The following is a 25,161-nucleotide window of genomic DNA, read 5'->3' as shown; positions in this document are numbered from 1 at the left end:
TAGCTTGTTTCATGCGCCCTTTGCACCGTCAATCTACCGTCTCCAGATAGTCATAGCTGAAGAGAGTAGTTTTCCTGGTGCATTAGAGTGAAACTTTATAAATCAATTAAACTAATTAAATTATATTGCTCAATCCCTCCATTTTGAATAATAATAAGGATCTAAGGCATGTTAACTAGAATGACTTCCTAAAATTATACTAATTTTTGAATATCAGGTCAAAGAATTAAAAAGGGGTCATTACAATTGGTATCAGAGCCTGATCCTACCATCCTGAAAATATAGTAAATGAAAAGAGGAGAAAAAATGAGTGAGCAATTATCCAATGAAATTAGGAATGTTATGGAATAGATAAACCAAACCTTAGCAGAGCAAATAGAAAGATCAAATCAAGCACTTCTTCAAGCACTGCAAAACATGGGAAATTCCATAAACAATCTTAAAAACAGTAATTCTAATGGAAGGGACATAAGTTCAAACGATTTGGAAAATAATGGAGCTATGCCATCTCAAGTACCCAAACCTCCTTTCTTATCCAGGGAAGGCCCCTCAATGGAAGAAGAAGGTCAAACAACCAATATTGCTATTGAAAATGCTAGAGCTTATGCCAATCTTGAACCAGAAACCAGGGAGTTAGTAACATTCAGGGAATTCTATGAAGCCAATAGGCGAGAAAGTCATAAGAAAGAAAAAAGACATTAAAATCAAGATTTTAGAAGTAAAGTAAATAAAGTGACACTTCCAAATTTTGATGGATCAGAAAAACTTATGGCACGTGCATGGCTACAAAAATTGAACACCTATCTCACCCTAAGTCCAATGACAGAGGAAGATGCACTTCAATTCACAATCCTTCACTTAGAAGGAACAACTCATGATTGGTGGCATCATGGCCTTGTCACTCAAGGACACCAAAATGTTACTTCCTATGAAGAATTTTCTCAAAAACTCATCAAGAGATTTGATAGGAAGCATCCTCAAGAAAACTTTAAGAAATTAACTCAATTAAGGCAGCAAGGAATAGTAGAAGATTATATTAAAGAATTCCAAAGGATCTCTATCCAAGTAATAGGAATAGATGATGAACTATTTACCTACTTGTTCATAGAAGGGTTGAAAGATTCACTAAAAGGTCTAGTAAGTGCCTTAAAACCTTCATCTTTAGATGACGCTTTTGAAATGGCATTGAGGTTGGAAGTCTCAAACATGAGCAACAAATCATGGAATAAGCCCACTATTAAAAATCACAAAAAAGATAAATCCTACAAAAAGTTCATTCCAACTAAGGAACAAGAAGAATTAAAGAAAAAGAATTTATGCTTTAAATGCCAAGAACCATGGCACCCAGGCCATAGTTACAAAAAGAACACTTGTAGAAATTGTGGAATAGACTGGGTGCCCGGACATAGATGTGGGAAGAAAGGCCACATCCAAAGAATAGAAGAGGATGATGAGGAAGAAAGGGTGAGAAAAAAGGCAAAATGTGACAAAAGCAATGAAGAAGAAGCAGAGGGGGAAGAATACGGAGCAATAGCCACTATGATTCAACCCTCCAAAAATAGGGCCTTAAGAATTAGATGCACCCTTAATGGACAAAAAGTCATTTCACTAGTGGATAGTGGAGCAACCCATAACTACATTAATGAAAGACTGGTTAACAAAATGAAATTAAAAACTGAGAAGTTGAAAGGCTTTACTATTGTTTAAGCCACAGGATCATTGGTACATTGCACAAAAGTGATTCCACAACAAGAAATCACTTTAGAAAGAAATCAAACCATCAGAGAAGACCTACATGTGGTTCCACTAGACTTGGATATAATTTTGGGCAGTCAATGGATATTTTCTCTGGGATGTTTTAGGTTCGACCTTCCAAACCTAAAAATCCTTTTTGAGCACAACGGGGAAGAAATAACAGTGGAAGGAATACCTAATGATTCCACAAAACTGGTTTCTTGCAAAAGAATAGAAAGAATACTATGACATGATCAGGGAGAATGGATTGCACAATGTTTAGTATTAAATAAATCAACTCCATAGGAATTTTTCATCCATATTGACATTGAACCTATCATTAAGAAACATCAAAGAGTATTTGAAGAGATTCCCCTAGGATTACCTCCCAAAAGAGGATTTGAACACATTATAGAATTGGAAAAGGATGCTAAACCAGTGATCACCACCCCTTACCCACATCCTCAAAATTATAAGGATGAAATTGAAAAGGCTATTCAAGAAATCTTAGCAATGGGACACATTCAACCTAGCTCCAGTCCCTTTGCATCACCAGTAGTACTTGTGAAAAGAAAGATGGGACAATGAGGATGTGTATAGATTATCGAGCCCTAAATAAGAAGACTATAAAAAATTGCTATCACATTCCTAGGGTGGATGAACTCATAGATGAAATCCATGGAGTAGTATATTTCTCTAAAATTGATTTACATTTAGGATACCATCAAATTAGAATGAGGAAGGAGGATGTTGCCAAGATGACATTTAGATGTCATTACGAGCATTTTGAGTTTCTAGTTCTACCCTTTGGCCTAACTAATGCTCCAACCACCTTCCAATCATGTATGAATCATATATTTCGAAAACAACTTAGCAAATTCCTTCTTATTTTCTTTGATGACCTCCTTATCTATAGCAAAACATGGGCAAAACATCTCCAACACATTGATGAAGTCTTGAGTATATTGGAATTTGAATCCCTATTTGAAAAAGCATCAAAGTGTGAATTTGGATTAGAAGAAATTCTATATCTTGATCATAAAATTAGTGCCAAGGGTGTAAGCATGGATGAGGAAAAGATTAAAGCAATAAGGGAATGGCCAAAACCCAAAACTCTAACTCAACTCAGAGGGTTCTTGTGACTATAGATGGTTTGTGAAGAATTTTTCAAAATTAGCATTCCGATTGATAGACTTGACAAAGAGGGGAAATTTCAGATGGAATGAGTCAACACAAGAGGCTTTTGAAGAATTAAAGGGAAGAATGAGTTCATGCCCAATCTTAGCTGTCCTAGATTTTACACAACCTTTTGAATTACAATGTGATGCTTCTAGTGAAGGAATTGGGGCTGTGCTTATGCAAAACAAACACCCTATTGCTTTCAAAAGATGAAAACTTTCTAAGACAGAAAGACACTACTCAATTTATGATAAGGAAATGTTAGCTATCATGCACACATTGGAAAAATTTAGGCAATACCTAGTGTGTGGAAGGTTCAATATTAAAATAGATCACAATAGCCTAAGGTTCTTCATGAGTCAAAAAGATCTTAATGATCGCCAACAGAAATGGATAAGTAAAATCCAAGCTTATAACTTTGATATTGAGTATGTCAAAGAAACCCATAACGTGGTAGCTGATGCTTTATCCAAGCAAGGACAATTGAATACTATTATGAGTATCACAGATAATTGGAAAAATGAAATTGTTGCAGAATATGCTAAAGATCCTAGAATCAATGAGATCATGGAAGGAAACATAACCAATGCTGAAATCAAAATTTTGGAGGAGCTCATACTATACAGAGGAAGAATATTGCTAGCAGCAAATTCCAAAGTTAAAAGAAAGATCATGAAAGAGTATCATGACAATCCTCTATCTGGTCACACTGGATTTTACAAAACTTATAGAAAGGTAAGAGAAAGGTACTCCTGGAAAGGTATGAAGAAGGACATCATAAAGCATGTCCAAGAATGTATAACATGTTAGAAAAATAAATGTGAACACCATTACCCGACTGGTTTATTACAACCATTACCTATTCCCAATCAAAAGTGGGAAAGCATTTCTATGGATTTCACCATAGGCTTACCTAAAGTGCAAGAAAAAGATTCCATCCTGGTAGTGGTGGATAGGCTAACAAAATTTGCACATTTCTTTCCCATATCCATACATTATAAAGCACCCCAGATAGTAGAATTATTCTTTAAAGAGATTTTTAGGCTTCACGGATTGCCAAGGAATATCATAAGTGATAGGGATAGAAAATTCCTCGGCTTATTCTGGAAAGAACTCTTTAGGTTAATAGGAACTGAATTAACCCCCAGCACTAGTTATCATCCCCAAACAGATGGACAAACTGAAATTGTCAATAAGTGGATAGAAGGTTACCTTAGAAATTATGTGACAGGACAACAAAATACATGGGTCAAATGGTTGTACTTGGGAGAATATTGTTATAATAATACCCATCACATATCAATAGGGATGAGTCCATTTAAGGCATTATATGGATATGAGGCCACTACATTTGGAGACTTAATCGATCAAGGAAGCAGAGTACCTGGAGCCCAAGACTTCATCCAACAAAGTGTTGACATCATGAAAACTCTGAAAGATAATCTCCACCATGCTCAAAACCAACAGAAAACATATGCTTCCAGGAAATGTGTGAAAAGATCATTCCAAATTGGAGAATTAGTATTTTTAAGATTACAACCCTACAAACAATCTTCGCTCAAAACCAGTGGAGCATAAAAATTAAAACCACATTTCTATGGACCATACAGGGTCCTAAAAAGAATAGGAGAAGTAGCATATGAAATAGAGTTGCTTGAGAATAGTAAGATCCATAATGTTTTTCATGTATCCAAACTTAAAAGGGTCCTCAGAAAACATATAAGCCCTTGTGGTGAGCTACCACCACTAGACAATGAAGGAAAGCTCATACTAGAACCTAAGGCTATTCTAGAAAGGCGAGATAGAAGATTAAGGAATAGAACTATTCCATAATACTTAGTAAAATGGAAGAATCTTCCAAAAGAAGATGCTACCTAGGTTGGAAAAGAAGTCATTTTCCATTCAACATTGCTTGGGGACAAGCAAAATCAGGAAGGGGGAACTGTGATGGACCTGGATTAATATGTTTCTATATTATGTATTTAGTTCAAGGATTTACAAAATTAATATAATCTATTTTCTTCTTTAAATGAAATTATTTTTTGAATTACTTTGATTAAATGCCATACAAGTGGTAATAAAATACTAGATCCGTAATCTCTGAATTCCATATGAACATTCACAATATAAATATTATTATACACTAAAACTTTACATTAATATATTAACATTATTACAAGTATTATCTATGTTCTATAAATTAATTATTATCAACACTTTTTGAAAGAAACCCTAATCAATTAATTATTATTAATTCTTACAACTTACAAATGATTATAAAAATGCTTTAATTACAATACATTGAAATATACAAATAAGGAAAGTTAAAACAAACTATTGAGACATGACTGTACCTACATGACTATCCAACAACATATATATGTATTACTTTAGGGTTAGGTTATGGGGAAAAAATACAATACAGAAGTCCAACGAAAAGCATGAAAAGTCATAATAACTCACTTCACCTATACCTTTCTCAACGCATGGAATACTGGTCATTTCAGCATGTACCCATACTATATCATGGATTGTCCACCACCTGCAAGTTCATCAACAGGTACGACACCGAATCTTGATTGCATTTTTTTTGGTTACAAGAAAACATTGGTATCAGATATATCATTATGAATACTGGTAATGGCCTCACTCATTACAAGTTGGAGACTTATGTATCACATAAGACTCAATTGTATATAAGTTTTCCTTTCATAATATCAACCCTAATCGATATACATAGCATGAAATTAGATTAATACAAATATTTAAATGTACATTACTATATATATATATATATATATATATATATATATATATATATATATATATATATATATATATATATATATATATATATATATATATATATATATATATATATATATATTTCATATAATAATAATGTGTGAATGACTATGATAATAAAGTAATATTATTACGTTATATTTAACAATAATTTGAAAGATTACCATTAAAAATGTATTTCAAACTATAGCCCAGGAAGCTTTGTTCTCATATGAACTATGACATCTTTAGATAGGGAGTGGGTGGAGGGAGAGGCGGAGTAAATTTGAGCACTTGATGGTATCCTCCAGGGAGCCACTTGTAGCTTGTTTCACACACCCTTTGCACCATCAATCTACCATCTCCAGATAGTCATAGTCGAAGAGAGTAGTTTGCCTAGTGCTATAGAGTGAAACTTTATAAATCAATTAAACTAATTAAATTATATTGCTCAATCCCTCCATTTTGAATAATAATAAGGATCTAAGGCATGTTAACTAGAATGACTTCCTAAAATTATACTAATTTTTGAATGTCAAGTCAAAGAATTAAAAAGGGGTCATTACAATTTTATCACCCTTCTAGGAGTGGCCTTGTTAGAGAACATTGGATAATTCCATTAGAATGTCACCTTGATTAAAGGATTTTTATTGCCACAATATTTAGAATGTAATATTATGTTTGATCTATAAAATACAACTCACTTTACAAATTTAGATCTTTATTTTCTCATCTACTGGTTCATTGACTAGCCTTCATTCACATCTCCATGATTGATGTACTTGGCACCTCCTCAAGAAATCACACTTCATCAAACTTTTTATTTCACTTCTATTTCTCTTCCCCTCACAATGTGATGTAGTACAAGACATGAGAATCCCCAAAGGAGATGTCCAAACCCCTGAAAAACAACCACATAGTGAAAATGCAACAACAAAACAACAATAATGCATGATATGATACCAAATCACAACTCTTTATTCATAGATATAACTGATTACATGCAATATGCCTGGCTGTAAGGCCTTCCAAGTTAGGGCCAAATACAACAACAATTACAAAATTAGTTATGCAAGATCCAACAAGATCCACTTACAAACTCAATTCCAGCTAGTCTAGATCCACAAATGGATAAGAAAACCAAGAAGAATCCACACTTGTACCCTCAGGTCCACCAAGCAATCCTCTAGTTCTCAAGCCATAGCCCTAGCTCATTAAAATTCACATCTATCCTTCATCCCCTTCCCCAAGCCAGAATCAATAATTACTACCTAAAGACTCCACAAACCCCCTTACTTATACCCAATTAAGACACAAGTCAACCTAGCTCATTAAAAACTAAATTAAATCCCTTACAATAAATATAGGTCAAGCCACAAGTCGGCTATAATACTAAATTAAATACCCATACATAAATTAAATACCAAAAGCCAATTTCACAGACAACTTAGCATGAGTAGAACCAATACCAATACTAGCACTCGACACATACATGAACACATGACACCAATAGGTTCACTCAGTACATGAAGGAACATTCAGTCAACACAAGATCACTACAGTAACTTGGCATGCATTAAAGCTATAGTAACTTGACATACACTAACAAGTTTGATAGCAACAATTTTTTTGAAACCATTGGCACTCGACTCCAATATGTAGGATTGCAAGAAAGCCTAGGATGCTCTTGCATCAGACACCCTAGGTTCAAAAATATGTTCTAGTAATCGGAAGAACATCTTGTGGGATTCAACACATAAATCCCAAATTGGTTCTTTGCATACATATCCTCCAAGTCTTCAACTTGTACACTCTTTCCCTTGTTCTTCTCATGCTTCTTCACATCTATCTTAGGTGTGCTACAGGTCTATTTTCCATACCAATCTCCAACCTTCTTAGAATCTGCCAACTCAACTTGGATGCCAATACTTAGGTTTGTTCTACTAACTTCTCCATTCTATAAAGAAATCAGGGAATGCTTCGTGCCTTCTTTCTCAATTGTAAATACATTCTTGACAAAATCATGCACAACCTTGCAATTATACTGCCAAGGCCTACCAAGAAACACATGACAACTGTTCATGTCAACACTATCACACAACACTTGATCCTAATACTAAAAAATCTGGAAATTGACAAGGCATTGCTCCCTCACTTCCACAACATGCTCACCTTGTAACCATCCAATCCTATAAGGACAAGGATGTCTCATTCTCTTCAAACCATGTTTCTAAACCATCTCCTTAGCAACAAGGTTGTCTGTACTATCACCATTTATAATCACCTTGTAGACTTTACCATTAAACTTACAACAAGTCCTGAACAAACTAGTTCTCTGATGGGAATCTAGTATCCTCTCACCAACCAATACTTTTTGAGCCAACAAAATCTCTCCTTTCTTAGGTTGACTATCCTGGATTACAACCTCATTCACAATAGCAATTAATGAATCCACATCAACAATAAAAACTCCATATCATTAGTAATATGTAGATCTCCATCAACACATTCCAAAATCACAACACCAATGGTCTCATTGCTCACAATAAGATGCTCTACAACATAGAAGTCACCATCAATAGCAACCAGATCATCCATGACTGAGTGCTCTACAATATCCATGTCAGAATTAACCAACTAATCAGGAAAACCAATCTCCATCCTAGCATCAACAAGGTTAGGAATATCCTCAGCAACAACCTCCCGTTTCTCATAGGTTCTATATTAGACTCCACAAACTAATCAACTAAACCAACCACTTCCACCTCAACATTGCTATGCCATCTTCTCTGTTGAACAAGTCTTCTAATCAGCCAAACAACTCTCTTCTAAATCTGTAGACTCCAACTCCAATATCATACAACTTCCTTCTTTGGTTCCTCAACTCTTTAAGAAAAAGTAGCATCTGTAACAACATCTGCCCAAGCTATTGTCTCATTAATCCTCCTCTCCACTATATCATGGAGACTCGTAATCATCCTAGGGTCCAATCCTCTCAGAGCCATCTTCTAAGATCTTCACAAACTCTTTGTAACAAATCACCAATAGATCAATCTTCCTGAACAAGATCAACCTTCCATTTTTCAGAACCATAGATCTATCTACATGCTCAAGAATAATCTTCACTCTGATACCACTTGCTATAGTGCAAGGTGGGAGAATCCCTAAAGGAGATGTCCAAACCCCTAGCAAACAACCACAAAATGGAAATACAAGAACAAAGCAAAAATAATGCAAGATCTAATACCAAAACACAACTCTTTATTCATAGATATAACTGATTACATGCAATATGCTCAGCTATAAGGCCTTTTGGGTTAGGGCCAAATACAACAACAATTACAAAATTAGTTCTGCAAGATCCAACAACATCCACTCACACACTCAATTCTAGTTAGTCTAGATCCACAACTACATAAGAACACCAAGAAGAATCCACACTTGTTCCCTCAGGTCCACCAAGAAATCCTTTGGTTCTCAAGACATAGCCCTAGCTCTTCAAAATTTGCATCTATACTTCATCCCCTTCCCCAAGTTGGAATGCATAATTACTACCTAAAGACTCTACAAAACCCCTTACTTATACCCAACTAAGCCACAAGTCGACCCAACTCATTACAAACTAAATTAAATCCCTTACATTAAATCTAGGTCAAGCCACAAGTTGGCTACAACACTAATTAAATACCCATACACAAATTAAATGCCAAAAGTCAGCTTCATAGACAACTTAGCACAAATAAGACAAAGACCAATACTGGCACTCGACACATACATGAACACTCAACATCCACCAAAAAACTCAACACCAATAGGAACACTCGGTCAACACAAGATTGCTACAGTAACTTGACATGCACTAAAGCTATAGTAACTTGGCATAGACTAACTAGTTTTGTAGTAATAGAAAATTTGAAACCACTAGCACTCAACTCCAACATGCGAGATTGCAAGAAAGCCTAAGATGCACCTACATCACAATGTCTCCTTAGGATCACCACTCAACAATGAACCAACCTTAGAAAACAACTCTTATACCTCCTTAAATAGGTAATTTTGATCCTTTTCCACTTAAGCCATAGATCTTAGGGGTAGGTTAGATTCATCGAATCCTTCCATCATTATGTTCTCCTTCTACTTCTAGAAATTTTTGATCAAATCCTTTCCTTTGATCACATGAAAAAATCTTCTCATGCATTACATACTCCAACTCATCAATCCTTATCTTCCATGTGCTTTTAATGATTCAAAATTCTAACTATATCATCCTCATTATTAATTCTTTTACAAACTATAAAATTTGATGTCACTCAACAATCATTGTGTTCTTCTACTCAGTCATCATTGTGTAGCTTGGCATACACTATTGTATTTTGTTTGACATCAACTAGCTCACTTGACCATTACTATGCTCAATTGTTATTGATCTTCCTTCATCAACTTGCTTAGCTTGAACTATTTTTTGACTTCTACTTAAGTTCCTTAATATTTTTCTTCACTTTCTTCATTGACTGACCAAAACTGATACTCAACCATGCTTAGAGTTTAACTCAACTCTTGTCAATTCACCTATACATAAACTTCAACTGACTTCTTCACTTCATTTAATGATTAAAAAACACATTATCTTGTCAATAACTAGCTTATCAAGTGACTATTTTAATTCCATCATACTTAACTTCTTATCACTCATCAACATCACTAGCCCAGCTTCCTATCTCTTCTTTTCAATCCTCTTCATCAATCAATAGCAATGCCACTCTACACTGTTAGCAAATGTCTCTCTAAGAGGTTGCACACTTTTTATTACCATTAGGTTTGACATCAATGAAAACATAAAAATTATTCCAATTGTATTTTCCAACAAATACATTATGTTGAGTGAGCATACAAGAGGGTCAATCAATCATATACCAATAAAAAAAATGTTCCATTAAGATACACACATCATGAATCTTCATCATAAGTTACAACTTTCCACCCTGACAGTTAGAAAAAGAAAGACATTAGAGGACTAGACCAATCTTAAGATAAATTCATATAGAAACCTTGCAACAAGATGTGAAGCTACACATATGATGTCCATGATTCTTAGACCACACCATAAGGATCACCAAATAAAGTGAGCCAACTAGATTGATCACAACCTAAAACAAAAAGAAAATTATCCAAATGAATAGTAAATGAATAAACTAAAAGGAAATATCGTTGGTGTTGCAAGATTTCCAATAACCCAAGGATTCTCTAGCATCAATCATGCTAAGAGAATCACCATAAAATAATTGTTAGTTGCTAGTGAAATCTCCATATCTTCTTCTAGATTCTAAACCTAGTGAGCCCAAGTTTATATAACAAGTAATGAGAGTATGAGAAACATAAAATTACATATGAGGGCATAATCACACTAGTATGAGACATCATCCAAAACTTTCTCAATTTAAAACACCAAAAAAGGGAATTCCTTTCACCTCTCTAAACAACCATTCATCTTTTTATTCTTAAATATCATTTTAAGGAGGATAACTCTTTCATAGATTGAGGCTTATCTTAGTATGTCATGAAACCCACATGAATAGAAGAAGGATATACCATATCCATGTCACCATAAATCTAAGAGGGGGTAAGCCCATGATTCACCATAACCAACCACACTCCCAAAGAAATCAAAGTCCACAACACTAAAGCTTACAAACAGTTGAAAAAACTCTCAAAGAGAACTCCAAACATAATGGAAATCAATTTCAACTCCGTAAACCTAGTTATCCAAGTTCACACCTTCCAAACTACCCCCACACACTCATTGTAAAAGAAAAGAAACTATAGGCCTAAATATGAAAACCACCTGCCTATGGCCAAGAGAACATTACAAACACTAAGGGGAGATACCCTTCTCCCTCTTAATCAAGCCCTGACAACCTTAAACTTCCTCACACATATAATATTCATAATAGGATAAATCTAGGGCATGTGAGCCTAACCATAAACTAGAATAGTGATAATCATCATAGTGTAATTTGAAATCATTACAATAGAAAGTTACATTTTCATCTATTAGTATAGTCAAGTTGTTTCAAATTTTGAGTTTATCTCGCATTCTGTTTGAACTTTAAATTCTAGTTAAGTTAAGTTTTTTTTATAATCCTATCTCATCAAAATAATAATTTATTGAGGTGACAGAATAATTTATTTGTCTCTTGAAATATTATCAATGTTAAGGATGGAGAATTGACTTCTCCGTAATTAAGTGTTATGTAAAAAAATTATTTTTATTAGTTATCTTTTTACCCTATATAATATTTTAGATATTCATTTATGTTATATTATGTATTTGATTTCAAGCTTTCTATTCACAAATCTTCATAACTCTAACAAGGATACGTTTCAAATTATATTCAAAATAATAAACAAAACCCATAGATTATATATATCCTTTAAACTAGAAAGCATATAAGGCACTTTTGAATTTATGTTAATTCTTGTAACAAATGGCTCATTCACAACATATTAAAAATTATCTAAGCACTTAATGGCTTAGTTTTTTCTATTTGGTTTTATATTAGGCATCCATTTCTAATGAACTCAATAATGAAATTGTTTACAGTTTTTGACAAGGAAGAAATTAAAAGCACTTCTTGCCTCCTTAGAGAAGATGAAAGAAGGTATGTGGATTCAACTTACATATATAAATAAAATATGTAAATGATACATTATATTGAATATTTAAGTTTTTTATTAAGATAAAATAGGTTTTGAAGGGGCCCTAAAACCCTGTACAAAAGATAACTAAAGATTTAAAACATTAAAACCCATAAGGAGAGACATAACATATTAGAACAAGGCCAACCAAAGGAAAAAAGACAATTAGGAAAATACAATTATTGAAGGACAAGACTTGATAGATCAAGGACCACAAAAAGCACAAAGACTAGAAAATACATGCCTACTAGCCCAAATTCTTTAGAAGCTCAGTAGCCTCTAGTTGGAGCTTATCCATCCTCTTAGCTTCCTACTTATTTTTCTTGATCTTTGTAGTGGAAATAGAATCCATCTTCCTGGTGGTTGGATATAGTTCTCATAGTTGGACCTACCTAGCTATCAACATGCTCCTCCTTATCATATGAGATCTTGATAATGGCCTTATCTTCAGAGGTTCCCTCCAACTTGCTAATGAGGATTTTAATATGCTCATTGGAGGCTTTCAAGATCTTAAATATATGGTCAATGATACCTTTGAGGGTATTCTCAATGCTTGAAACCCTATCATCTAAGTCCAAAACTTTGGCCTCAAACTTGTAAAGGATAACTATATTCATCATAGACCCTATATCCGCACTGATTCTCTCAATGCCTTAATTATCCTTCACATTATTAACCTTGGTCTCAAGGACATTAATCCTTCCATTGATCTCATTAAATTACCACTTAATAGACCTAAAATTGTCTAGTAGGCTATTCCTAGAACTATGAAGAATGTACATTTGTAGCTCTTTTCTAGAATCACTCATCACCAACATACAAAGGTTAATAAGTTTCCTAAGATCAACATCACCTATCTCCTCACCCTAATAGAAAGGTTCTTCTTCTCTCTAGTGATTCCCAACTTCGTCGTGCTCATATCAATAATCTTCCAAAAAGTTTTCTTCATTGTAAGGGGGATCCCTAACAAGGGAGTGAGAGGGATTATCCTTAGAAAAATATTGGGAAAGTTTTAGGGGAATCTCTTTGGTGACCTTCTTTCCCCCTCTACTAGGAATCTTTGACACAAAATTCTTCTATTTTTTGTTCTTCAAGCCAGGGGAAGAGGAACTCTTACTATTTATGGATTTGTCTTGATCTTCTCTATTTGTCACCATATCCTCCTCCTCTTCATTGTAATCCCCATAAGAGGAAATAACCACTTTAGAGATTCTACATTTTTTACCCTCATTGACATTCTTTAGGGGATGCTTGGAAGAGGAACCCTTTCCCTTGTATTTGATGTTAGTGGACTCAAAGTATTTCAAATGCATACGTTCACTATCCTCCATCTCCAAGAAATTCTATTAGGATTATGATTCTTCATAATCTTCCTCATACTCAACCTTTTTCTCAATAAATTTCCCCACAAAATGAACCTTAATATATTCACAAATAAGAAAAACAAGGCCACCATTCAAAGGAGAGTTTGAGATCACCCTTTCCTTAATCCCATTGATGTTGGTATTTATAGAAGTGTACAAATAAAAGGGTATGGAGATTTTAATAACATGTTTGAAATGATTCCACAAAACAAATTGACAGATGTAGAAATGAGAAAATATCCCATCCAGAGTGACATAGTAAACAATAGATCTCAACACAAACCTCCAAAGATTTTTTATAGAATTGGGAGGATGATATGTTTTATCATCCTTAATTAGAGTGTCACATACCTCCCCATCCTTAGGAAATCCCTCAACAACACCATCAAGATCTTCCTATCTCTGTAAAACACTTTCCCAACAATAGGAATTACAGTGACCTTGGATATGAGGTCCTTTATTACTTTGACACTTCTCCCAAAAATTAATTAGGGTGCCTTTGTTCCATCTCTTGAGGAAAAGTTTAGTGGAATCATGGTTACTACCATGCAACATTTCTATGAAAGGTGTTAGACCATCATCATACAAGATCTCCTACACTCTTATTGTGAAAGTCACTCACTAGAAAACCAACTAAACCATAGATAAAACTTGTCCAAATTAAACTAGTTGTGAATTAAAAAGAAGAGATGACACTCAAAATCACCCACAAAATACATGGGCAAAAAGGGAATTTACTATACCTTTCATCCTTGTAATCCATTGAATGCCTTGTAATCAATAAAATATCACCTCGAGGTACCATTGACATCATTTGAAATAAAAATCTCTTTTCATTTACCATATCATAATAATTAATACTTGACATGAACTCCATAGGGAGGTCCATGTCACCTTGCCAACAAATCCTCTAATTGAGTCTCACCACTATGTTGGCAATAGAGTCAACGATCTTTTTGGACTTTTAGTAAACATGCGTGATAGCATAATTCTCTATAGTATTAAGGATAATTTTGTGTCTCTTGGATTATGTTATCAATAGTCCATGAGGGTTTTGATATCCCCTTTAAACAATTGATAATGTTATTTGAGTCACCCTCCAACCATAGGTTAGATATACCAATATCTTAGCCATTCTAGTAGCTTAAAGAGCCCTTATCACCTCTACATAGTGTATAGTTGAGTTATTAAATAAAATTTATCCAATTCTAAGTTAGCTTCTTATCATTAGTCAAAATGTAAAACTTATTTACATATTTTATTTTATCATATATACTAATTAACTTTTGTAATATAGTAAGAAACTTATTTTTGTATAATGATAATTTTGAACAATATTTATGATTAATAGATTTATAAGACTTATCAAATAATATGATTTATCTATACACTATATTTTTTATAATTAATATTTTAAATATCCTTAGAGTGAATCAAAATATCATGTCTCATTTCCTATGTTTTCAATTCTATATTTCTTAGAGAATGTATATTGTTTAAGTTCATACTTGAAGATGTTCATACCAAAAGTTTTCTTTATTCTCTAAATTGTCTTGGATCTTACTATAAAATATCTATCTAAATAAATGATGAGAAATATCACTTATAAAATTGATGAGGGCACAATCCAAGACGAAAATGAACACAACAGGAAAGAGGGAATATTATTCTATAAAAAGATATGTTATTACTTTCAGTACGACAAAAATAGACTCCACAACATGCCCTATGGGCTTACAATGTTATCAGATTCTGGAGAAAACACTTCTCACAATACCTTCTCCCAAACTCCACCAAAAATTGCCTTTATAGTGCCAAAATGGTCTGTAAGTAAACCAAATTAGGTCTAGGGTTAGGAATAAATTTTAAAATATGCCATTTGGCATCCATCACTAGAGCATAATGTTCTAGAAAACACTTAGAATTTGGTGTAAATTTATAATAACGCAAAAAAGGTAGTCCAACTTCTAGGAGGCATAGCTTTTGATTTAGGACTTTGATTGACAAACTGTTTACATTTCTAGAAAGCTCTCCAAGAGATATATAGTCCTATGGACCAGCTTTTCTTGTCCCCCATTTTTTGTGCCTATACAAGGCCATTTAGTGCCTTAAATCTAACTTTGAAGTGCTCTTAGGAGGTCTTTAGGAAACTTAAAACTGTAATAACTTTCAAACCATAAAGTCTTTTGACTTGATTCTTTTTCTATAGTGCTTTAAATTACAAGTATAATTATCCCTCCAACTTAAACCCTCTAACTCATTATTATTATGGCTCAGTTACAAAATAACCTATTTTATACATTGGCACATATCCTAAGGTGCTCAAAAACCCTAACCTAGAAAACCAATAGTGGAGCTATGAGAGTTGGAATCATTTTTTTAACCCAAATGGGTATCCATAAATGAAAACATTTTAAATAGAAACTAACTCTAAGCATATTTTTGAATGACACAGGATTGCTCTTACACCACTTGATGCTCCTGCATCAAACGCCTAGGGTAAATTGAAAAGTGACCCTATCACTTTATAGCTAGTAGAGGAAAACCCAAATGGGCAACCTTCCTTGCGAAAATCCAAGTTGAATATTCTACTAGTCATCCTTTCCACTTTACCAGGTATTCTTCATACTGCCTATTTCTGGTACTCCAACCCACTCAACTATCCAAAATTTCTTCAATCTCTTCTTTTTTAGAATTAGGAATGGGACATGGCTCCAACATCAACTCTTCATCTGTACCATCATCATGATATTTTGTTAAGTCTGCAATATTGAAAATAGGAGAAATGTGAATCCCATCTAGCAACTCTACCTCATATGCATTTCCTGAGTCAAGTTTCCTCAAAATTTTGCAGGGGCCAAAAATTTCTTCATCTTCAACTTGTTGTAGATACCCACTAGAAATCATTCCTTCCTCAAGTATACCATAACCAAATCCCCTACTTGGAACTTCTTATGTCTTCTCTTTTGATTTTTTTTAGCTTTATACTATAGGTTCATCCTTCTAATATGTGCATGTATCTCCTCATTTAGGTTCTTGACATGTTCAACAAAGTCTTCTAGCTCCGCACTTGTCCTCTCCCCTTTCTCTATCTTCCTTAACTCTGGTGTAGTTATTGGATTAATCGCATACACAATTTAGAATGGTGATTTACCAATACTCTTATTTATAAAATTATTGTAAGAAAATTATACTTGTGATAGAATCAAATCCCATCCCTTGGGTTTATCTCCTACTAAACACCTTAGCAAATGGCCTAGACTTATATTTACTACTTCTATTTTTCCATTAGTTTGTAGATGATGTGTAGAACTAAACTTCAATTTTTTCTTCAACTTCTTCCACAAAGTCCTCCAGAAATACCCAACAAAATTAGTATCTCTATTAGAAACAATACTTTTTGGGAGACCATGTAGCCTCACCACCTCTCTGAAAAAAAAATTTGCAATATGCACTTCATCATGAGTCTTGTGGCATGGGATGAAATGTGCCATCTTGTAGAACCTATCAACCACCACAAATACTGCATCATTACCCTTTGTGTCCTTGGAAATTCAAGAACAAAATCCATACTTATGTCCTCCCAAGGCTTCAATGGAATAGGAAATAGCTGATAGAGTCTAGTATTTTGACTAAATCCTTTGGCTATTTGACATACTTGACAACTCTGCACAAACTTCTTCACATCCTGTGATAATTGAGGCCAAAAATAATGTTCTCTAATAATGGCAATGGTCTTATCTCAACCAAAGTGACCTTCCATCCCTCCATCATGCTTCTCCTTGATCAAGTTCTCCCTCATGAAACTCCTTGGAATACACAATTGAATTCCCTTGAATAACATACCATCATGAATCATGTAATCTAGCCACTTGGTCCTCTCTAGAGTAGCAAGTTCTTTACAAGCCTTCCAAGCCTCTACAAAGTTAGGATCCTTAGGGTACAATTTCTTGAGTTCATCAAATCCAACCACTTCAACTTGCATTATTGCCAACAATAATTTTCTCCTACTTAATGCATCTGCAACCCTATTAGACCTCCCACTTCTATGTTTTAATACAAATGTATAGCTTTGCATGAACTCTACCCACTTCAAATGTCTCTAATTCAATTTACCTTAGCTATTTATGTACTGCAATGTCTAATAATTAGTATACAAGACAAATTATTTTGGAAACAAATGATGTCTCCATTTCTTTAAGGCTTGAACTATTGCATATAACTCCTAATCATAAATAGAATACTTCTTCTTTGCATCATTCAATTTTTCACTAAAATAGGCAATAGGCTTACCTTCTTGTCTCAACATAGCCCAATAACACTGCCACTAGCATTGCAGTCCACCTGGAACACTTTGTTGAAATCAAGAAGTGCCAATACAGTTTACTCTATCACCTTCTTCTTCAACAATTCAAAATTCCTTGCAGCTCTTGTAGTCCACTTGAACTCTTTTCTATCTCCCCTCATTGTTTTAGTTAGGGGTGCACATATGCTACTGAAATTTCTAATGAACTTCCTATAAAAACTAGCTAGACCATGGAATGACCTCACCTCAATGGAAAACCTTGGATTAGGCCATTCCAAGATGACCTTGACCTTATCTGGATCTATTTTGAGATCCTCAATTGATACAAAAACCCCCAAATAGACTAACTCCCTTTTGACAAAGCTACACTTCTTCAAATTAATCAACAATTTCTCTTCCCTCAACCGTTCAATCACACTATGAATGTGCAAAAAATATTCATCAAAATATCATCTAGATAGACAATAACAAATTGTCACAAAAAATTCTTTAGTATCTCATTCATAAGCTGCATAAAGGTGCTTGGTGAATTGGCCAATCCAAAGAGCATGACTAATCACTCATATAGACCTCCTTGGTCTTGAATGTAGTCTTCCACTCATCTCCCTCTCGTATCTGTATCTAGTGATAACCACTCTTGAGATCTATCTTTGTGAGGTATTGAGCTCCACTTGAACAGTCCATAAGATCATCCATTCTTGGCAAAGGAAACCAATACTTGATGGTTATTCTATTTATGGCCAAAGAGTTTGTATACATTCTCCACTCTCCATCCTTCTTTGGTGCTAGTATTGTAGGTACTGCACATGGACTCAGACTCTCTTGAATCAAACTTTTCTACAACAACTCCTAAACTTGTCTCATTAGGAGTCATCCTATGAGCAACCTTGTTAGGAAAACTATCTCTAGGGACTAAATCTATTTGATGACTGATTTACCTTATTGGCAGCAACCCTTCTTAACGTTATCAGAGATGACATCTCCATACTCAATAGACTTGAAACTTCAAGTGGAATTTCACTACTATCTTCCTTATCTTTTCAAGGAATTAAAGCATAACACATATGATGATGTTTCATGCCATCCAAAATTTTTCTTCCATCAACAAGACATACCCTAGCACTAAAACATACCTTTTTACCCTCCTTTATCAAGGGCTTCAATTTGTGGCAAACTCCATCCTTTGTTAGAGAGTATGTATTTGCATGATCATCATGCATAGCATGCCTATAAAATTTCCATGACCTTCCCAACAATAAATGGTAGACTTCCATTGGAATGATGTCATAGAGAGCCTTGTCATGGTAACTCCAGATCTTGAACTTTACCAAACATTGCTCACTAATCAGGACCTTATGATCATTTTGCACCCAAACAATCTAATAGGGTTGGGGGTGTTTCTCCCTCTTGAGCTTTAGCTTTGATACCATCTCCTCTAACACCAAGTTGTCAGTGCTTCCACCATCAACAATCACATCACAACATTTACCCTCACACTTGCACCTGGTACGAAACAAAATCCTCCTTTGTCCAAGTTTAGTTTCATTGCTTAGTAAGACCCTTTCATTAACTAAAATCTCTCCTCTTTCTACATCCTCTAAATGTGATGATTGGGAATCATCATCCACATGAACAACCCTTGCTTGACCATAAAATATCCTATATGTCCTTCCTTGGTGTTGAGGGCATTCGTAGGCATGATGACCTTCTTCATTGAAATGAAAATAGGTACCACAGAAGCTTCCTCTTCCTAAACCTTATCGATGTCCTCTACCTCTTCGTCTCTTATCTCCAAAGTTTTGATCATAGGAGTAGTTGAAACCCTTGTTCCTTTGCTTTTGGCTAGGACCCACATCTTCATTTTTCTTTTGGTTCTCATTTTGGCCTCTAAATGACCTGTGACTACCCCTTCCTCTTTGAATGCACCCTCTTTGCCTTCCATCAAACTTTTTGTTTAGCTTCTCCTTAATTTGCAAGGAAAATTGGTATGCCACTTCAATGCTAGTCATTCTAACTAGAATAACTCCTAAATGTTAGGTCTTAACCCACTAAGGTAATGGACAACTTTCTCCTTGTTTTCTTTTGCATGTCTTGCCCTAATAAGGACTCGGTAAAATTCCTCTATGTATTCCTAGATAGATTTTTTTGCTTGCTTTAGCCCTTGCATCTTTCTAAATAGATCAAGCTCATAATCAATAGGAATGAATTGCTTCTTTAGTTTGTCCACCATGTGATCCCATCTTGTGATTTTCTCCTTTCCTCTTCTATTTCTTTCTAACTAAATTTCTTGCCACCAGATTTTGGCATGGCCTTTCATTTTTGCCTTCGCAAACTTAACCCTATCAATGTCTTCGATATCCTCATACTCAAAATATTCCTCTAGCTCATTGATCCAGTCAATCAACTCATCTGGGTTTAGATTTCTCAAAAACATGCTAATGTCAATTTCAAGTCTTTTTCCTAGCTCAAAAATGACCCTAAAAAGCTTCTCCTCTGCCTAGTTTAGGGCTTCTTCATCTCCTTACCCTTCTTGCCCAATATTTCCTCCTTCTTCATTTTCCTCCTCACTTCTATCATTGACCACAATATTCATCCCTCTACGGATATCTTGCAATGCCTGAACTTGTCCCTAGAAGGCTCTAACCTCAGAAGGAACAACTCTATCCCTTCCACCATGCTCCCTTCATGGAGGCATCTTCTAGTCAGCACTCTATCTACATGCTTAGAAAGACCTGCTCTGATACCACTTGATGAGGGTAGAATCCAAGACAAAAATGAACACAATAGGAAAGCGAGAATATTATTATAAAAAATGATATGCTATTGCACTTAGTACAACAAAAATAGACTCCATGACATGCCCTATTGGCTTAAAATGTTATCAGATTATGGAGAAAACCCTTCTCATAGTACCTTCTCCCAAACTCCACCAAAAATTGCCTTTACAATGCCAGAAAGGTCCTTAAGTAAACCAAATTAGGTTTAGGGTTAGGAATACATTTTACAATATGCCATTTGGCATCCACTACCAAAATAGAAGGTTCTAGAAAACACTTCAGAATTTGGTGTAAAATTATAAGAATCCAAAAATGGTAGTCCAACTTTTGGGAGGCATAACTTTTGATTTGGGATTTCAATTGATGAACCGCTTACATTTCTAGAAATCTCTCCAAGCACTTTATACCCCTATAGAAAAGCTCTGCTTGTCCCCCATTTTTTAGGCTTGTACAAGGTTGTTTAGTGCTTCAAATATGACTTTGAAGTGCTCTTAGGAGGTCTCTAGGCAACTTAAAACTGTAATAACTTTCAAACCTTAAAGCTTTTTGACTTGCTTCATTTTCTGGAGTGCTTTAAATTACAAGATCATCCCTACAACTTACACCCTCTAACTCATTATAATTATGGCTCAATTACAAAATAACCTATTTTCTACATTGACATGTATCCCAAGGTGCTCAAAAACTCTAACCTAGAAAACCAATAATGGAGCTATGAGAGTTGAAATCTTTATTTGACCCAAATGGGTATCCAAAAATGAAAACACTTTAAATGGAAACTAAATCTAAGAATATTTTTGGATGATACAGGATTGCCCTCACACTACTTGATGCTCTTGCATCAAAAATATTTCAAAAATAATTTACTACACTGAAAAATATTTATATTTATTTTTTGTAATGATTTAGATTTTTTATTTTTTATTTTAAATATTTATTATTATTTATATCTCAAAAACTTAGAACTTAAGCAAATATTTAATTATTTTAAAAAGTATATTATTTTTATTATAAATATTCAAATTTTGACATGTGGATGGTTGTCAAATTAAAGGTCAAAAGACAATTGTTAACATTAACACACCCACGCCATGACACTCCACCCTTTCTTCATTCTCTATTGTCTTGGATCTTCATGAAATGTCTTATGAATTAGGAAAAGATGATGAATGCGACATTAATAGAAATAAATAAAAAATTTAACATTTATAAAATAACTTCAACAATATCTATTAATAAATTATAAAAAATAGAGTAAAAATTAATACATGATTTATCACCTAATTATGACCTCTAATTATCTCTTGTTGACCTAAAATTTATAATATTTCATATAATTTATTTTAGTAAAATTATTTATTACTAGTATTTTGTAGGAGATACATCTAATTTTTCTATTAACACACAATAAATATAATTGTAATTTAGAATAATAATAGAATCTAGAAAAATAAAGAAAATACGAGAAGTGTTGACTAGTAAGACTAGGAATAAATCTTTTTCCAAAAATTTTAACCAAATATTTGCATATATTTCATGTCTTAAGAATGTGGCTAATCAAAATTAGTCCTTTAATAATTCTTTCCCCCATTTGTTCTATCTATTTATAGTGTTGTTAGAGTTGACCTCTTTCTTGGAAGCCCAAATAACATGGGGCCATTTCTTTTACATGTTGATATTGATAATAAACAAATTTTAAATATTAAAAAAAACTATGTTTACTTTTATCAAAATATCTTATTTAATCATATTTTTTATTTATTACAAATTTTCACTTATGATTGAATATTGAACACAAATCAAGATTGATAAGGGTGTAGGAATTAATTTGATAAACTTCTTAATTTAAATTCATAGTTAAGTGATCTTTTTGGTGTATCAATATAAAAAAGATAATGCAATGATCATTGTACACAAAAGAATACCATATTCATGTGGAATATTAAAGAATATAAAATACTAATGATTTTTACTTTACAATATATAAAATTGTTGGCAATTTTTCTAGGGTAATTTGATAAGATTGTCATTACCGCAACATATGACTCATTTTGAGATGACATATCTCAAAGACAAGTTTTGAGTTAATTTACACATAGAAAATTATCCAAGTACAATGTTAATAAACAAGGTATAGGAATATAATTACCTTTGGAGAGCTTCACTGGAAGAATACCAAGTTATGCGAACTTAGATAAAGGTAGTATGGACACTAGAGAGTATATTCGAGACAACAAAATGTTATGTTGAGTTTTGAGTAAGTTATGGGTAGATTACTAGAGACAAGTTTGAAAAAGCATAACATCGTAAACAATAGAGTATTGGAGTTTTGGTTAAGGAATTATTTTGGCTTACCAAAATAATTAATTTATAAGGCTAGGGTGACATTGTAGATGTTAACCCACGTGTGGCAAAAGATAGTTTTAATTTTTGGATAATGTGCAAGCATTGCAAGGCTGACAGATTAAAGATTTTGGTATAAAAGAGTTACCTTTGCATTTAGTGAATCATGAAATTATATTGTAATGATATAACATTTATATGTGCCTTTATATGCATGATATAAATGTGAATTTGATGTATTGAGTAGAGAAGAGAAGACTAGTAGTATGTTAATCTTTTGAAGAGGTACACAAACTAATCAAATATTGAAGATGTCATTAGAATTCAAGTTTTGGTACTACCCTATATAACTTGTAATGTTTTATATTCTTTGTATGAGCGATGAGATCCTATTTAGTATTGTAATAAATACTCCTAACAAAGTTAAGTCTTCTAAAAAGGCCTAGTCCTCTAATAAGGATAGATACACTATACAGATCTAATATACTCCTAATAGGGTCAATATCTTCACAAGATACTTTTGATTAATGGATCATCTTGTGGGTACCATCCCCACTGGGATTTTCCCTTGGCCAAGGTTTCTCTAGTTAATAAATAATAGTGTAATTAGTTTCATTTTGTTATATTTATGTTTACTTTTTAGTTTGATCATCTATGAAAGTTTAAAAATTGTTAATGATATCCATACTTGGGAAAAATTTTGTGGAATATTGATTAACCCTTCTCTCTTAGTATTCCTTATTTCTAACAATTGATAACAGAGCATACTTACTTAGGGAAGGCCTAACAACTTGAGTGAGATCACTATAAATTTAGAGCACTTGTAGAGGATTCCTGAAGAAGCTCTTGAGGAACTTGATATAATTAGTGGTGAAAGAAACAAACTTAATTTCAAGATTGGGGATGAACAAGATTTCATTCATAAATTGAAAGAACAAATTGAGAGATATATAGTGAAAAAAAAGGAGTTACTTGATCATATTAAGGACTATGAATAAATTTCAAAGCTTAAGAAGGACAATGAAATTCTAAGACACAATTGAGATTACCCAATTTAAGACAAGTTTTGATATTATATGAGCATAAAGTGGATATAGACCTTAGGTTTGAGAATGTAAATCTCAAATCTCAACTTACTAAGGTGACATCTGAGCTTGAAACTACAAAATTACTATTTACCAAACTTGAGAAGTAAAATTATGTGATAAATATAAAACTTACACAACCAAGCAACATCTTGTGAAGTTGTATTCAAGCACTAAAAAAATTAATGAGCAAACTGTGACACAAAATCTTGTTGGAGATATGACTAGAATTGGAAAATTTTAAGGAGAATCATCTAAGCAATCAAATATTACTATAGAACAAGAAATTATGAACCAAAATCCTAATCAACAAAAAAATCTAAGAAAAGAAGCACCAAATTAACCTAAATAACCTAAAGATACAAGGAGATAATTTAGTAGAATATTTTTTTCATGAAATCAACTTGGACACATGAAGAAGGATTGCACAAGTAAGTTTTCTAAACCATTTTCTTGTTATTGTTATAATTGATTCATTTATGATAATTGATCTAATAAATGTAGGAGACTTATATTTGATAATAGTATGCATGAAAGGACTAAAAATGTGTTGCCAAATTTTAGTTCTACCCTCAAAACTTCAAAGTAATTGGTAGTTAATTGGTTTGTGTCCAATTTGTATTTGTTTGAGTTTCCTCTAGGTTACTTCTCAACTTTCCCAAGTACATCACTTTCTATATTTTCTAGGTATCCTTGCATTACCTCTACCCATCATTCTATTCAGGTTTTCTATTTTTCTGGTGTGTGAGGGGTCTAGGTGATCTAGGTATGGTTGGGATATGTTCAGGCATCTTCCCCATGAGAAGTAGGTTGTCCGTGTTTATCTATCTGATATCTTGTCTCATCATCCTTTTTTTATGGATTTCAAGCAATCAGACTAGTTTTCCTCTTTC

The 25,161-nt window shown here is 33.6% G+C and overlaps 1 protein-coding gene across 2 annotated transcripts in view; it reads left to right on the top strand.

The window, feature by feature from the left end:
• The window catches only part of LOC149580707 (MLO-like protein 1), a 406,166-nt gene that overhangs the window by 21,050 nt on the left and 359,955 nt on the right, over window positions 1–25,161 (top strand). For both annotated transcript variants that reach the window (XM_089814525.1, XM_089814517.1), the window contains exon 2: window positions 12,299–12,356. In XM_089814525.1, coding sequence (XP_089670651.1) covers window positions 12,299–12,356 — 58 coding nt within the window. The remainder of the gene's footprint in view (window positions 1–12,298; window positions 12,357–25,161) is intronic.

This window comes from Cupressus sempervirens, chromosome 1 (genome assembly GCF_028749045.1).
Source record: "Cupressus sempervirens isolate cs-2001-9-10 chromosome 1, ASM2874904v1, whole genome shotgun sequence".
Lineage (NCBI taxonomy): Eukaryota > Viridiplantae > Streptophyta > Pinopsida > Cupressales > Cupressaceae > Cupressus > Cupressus sempervirens.
This window is presented reverse-complemented; position numbering and strand designations above follow the sequence as displayed.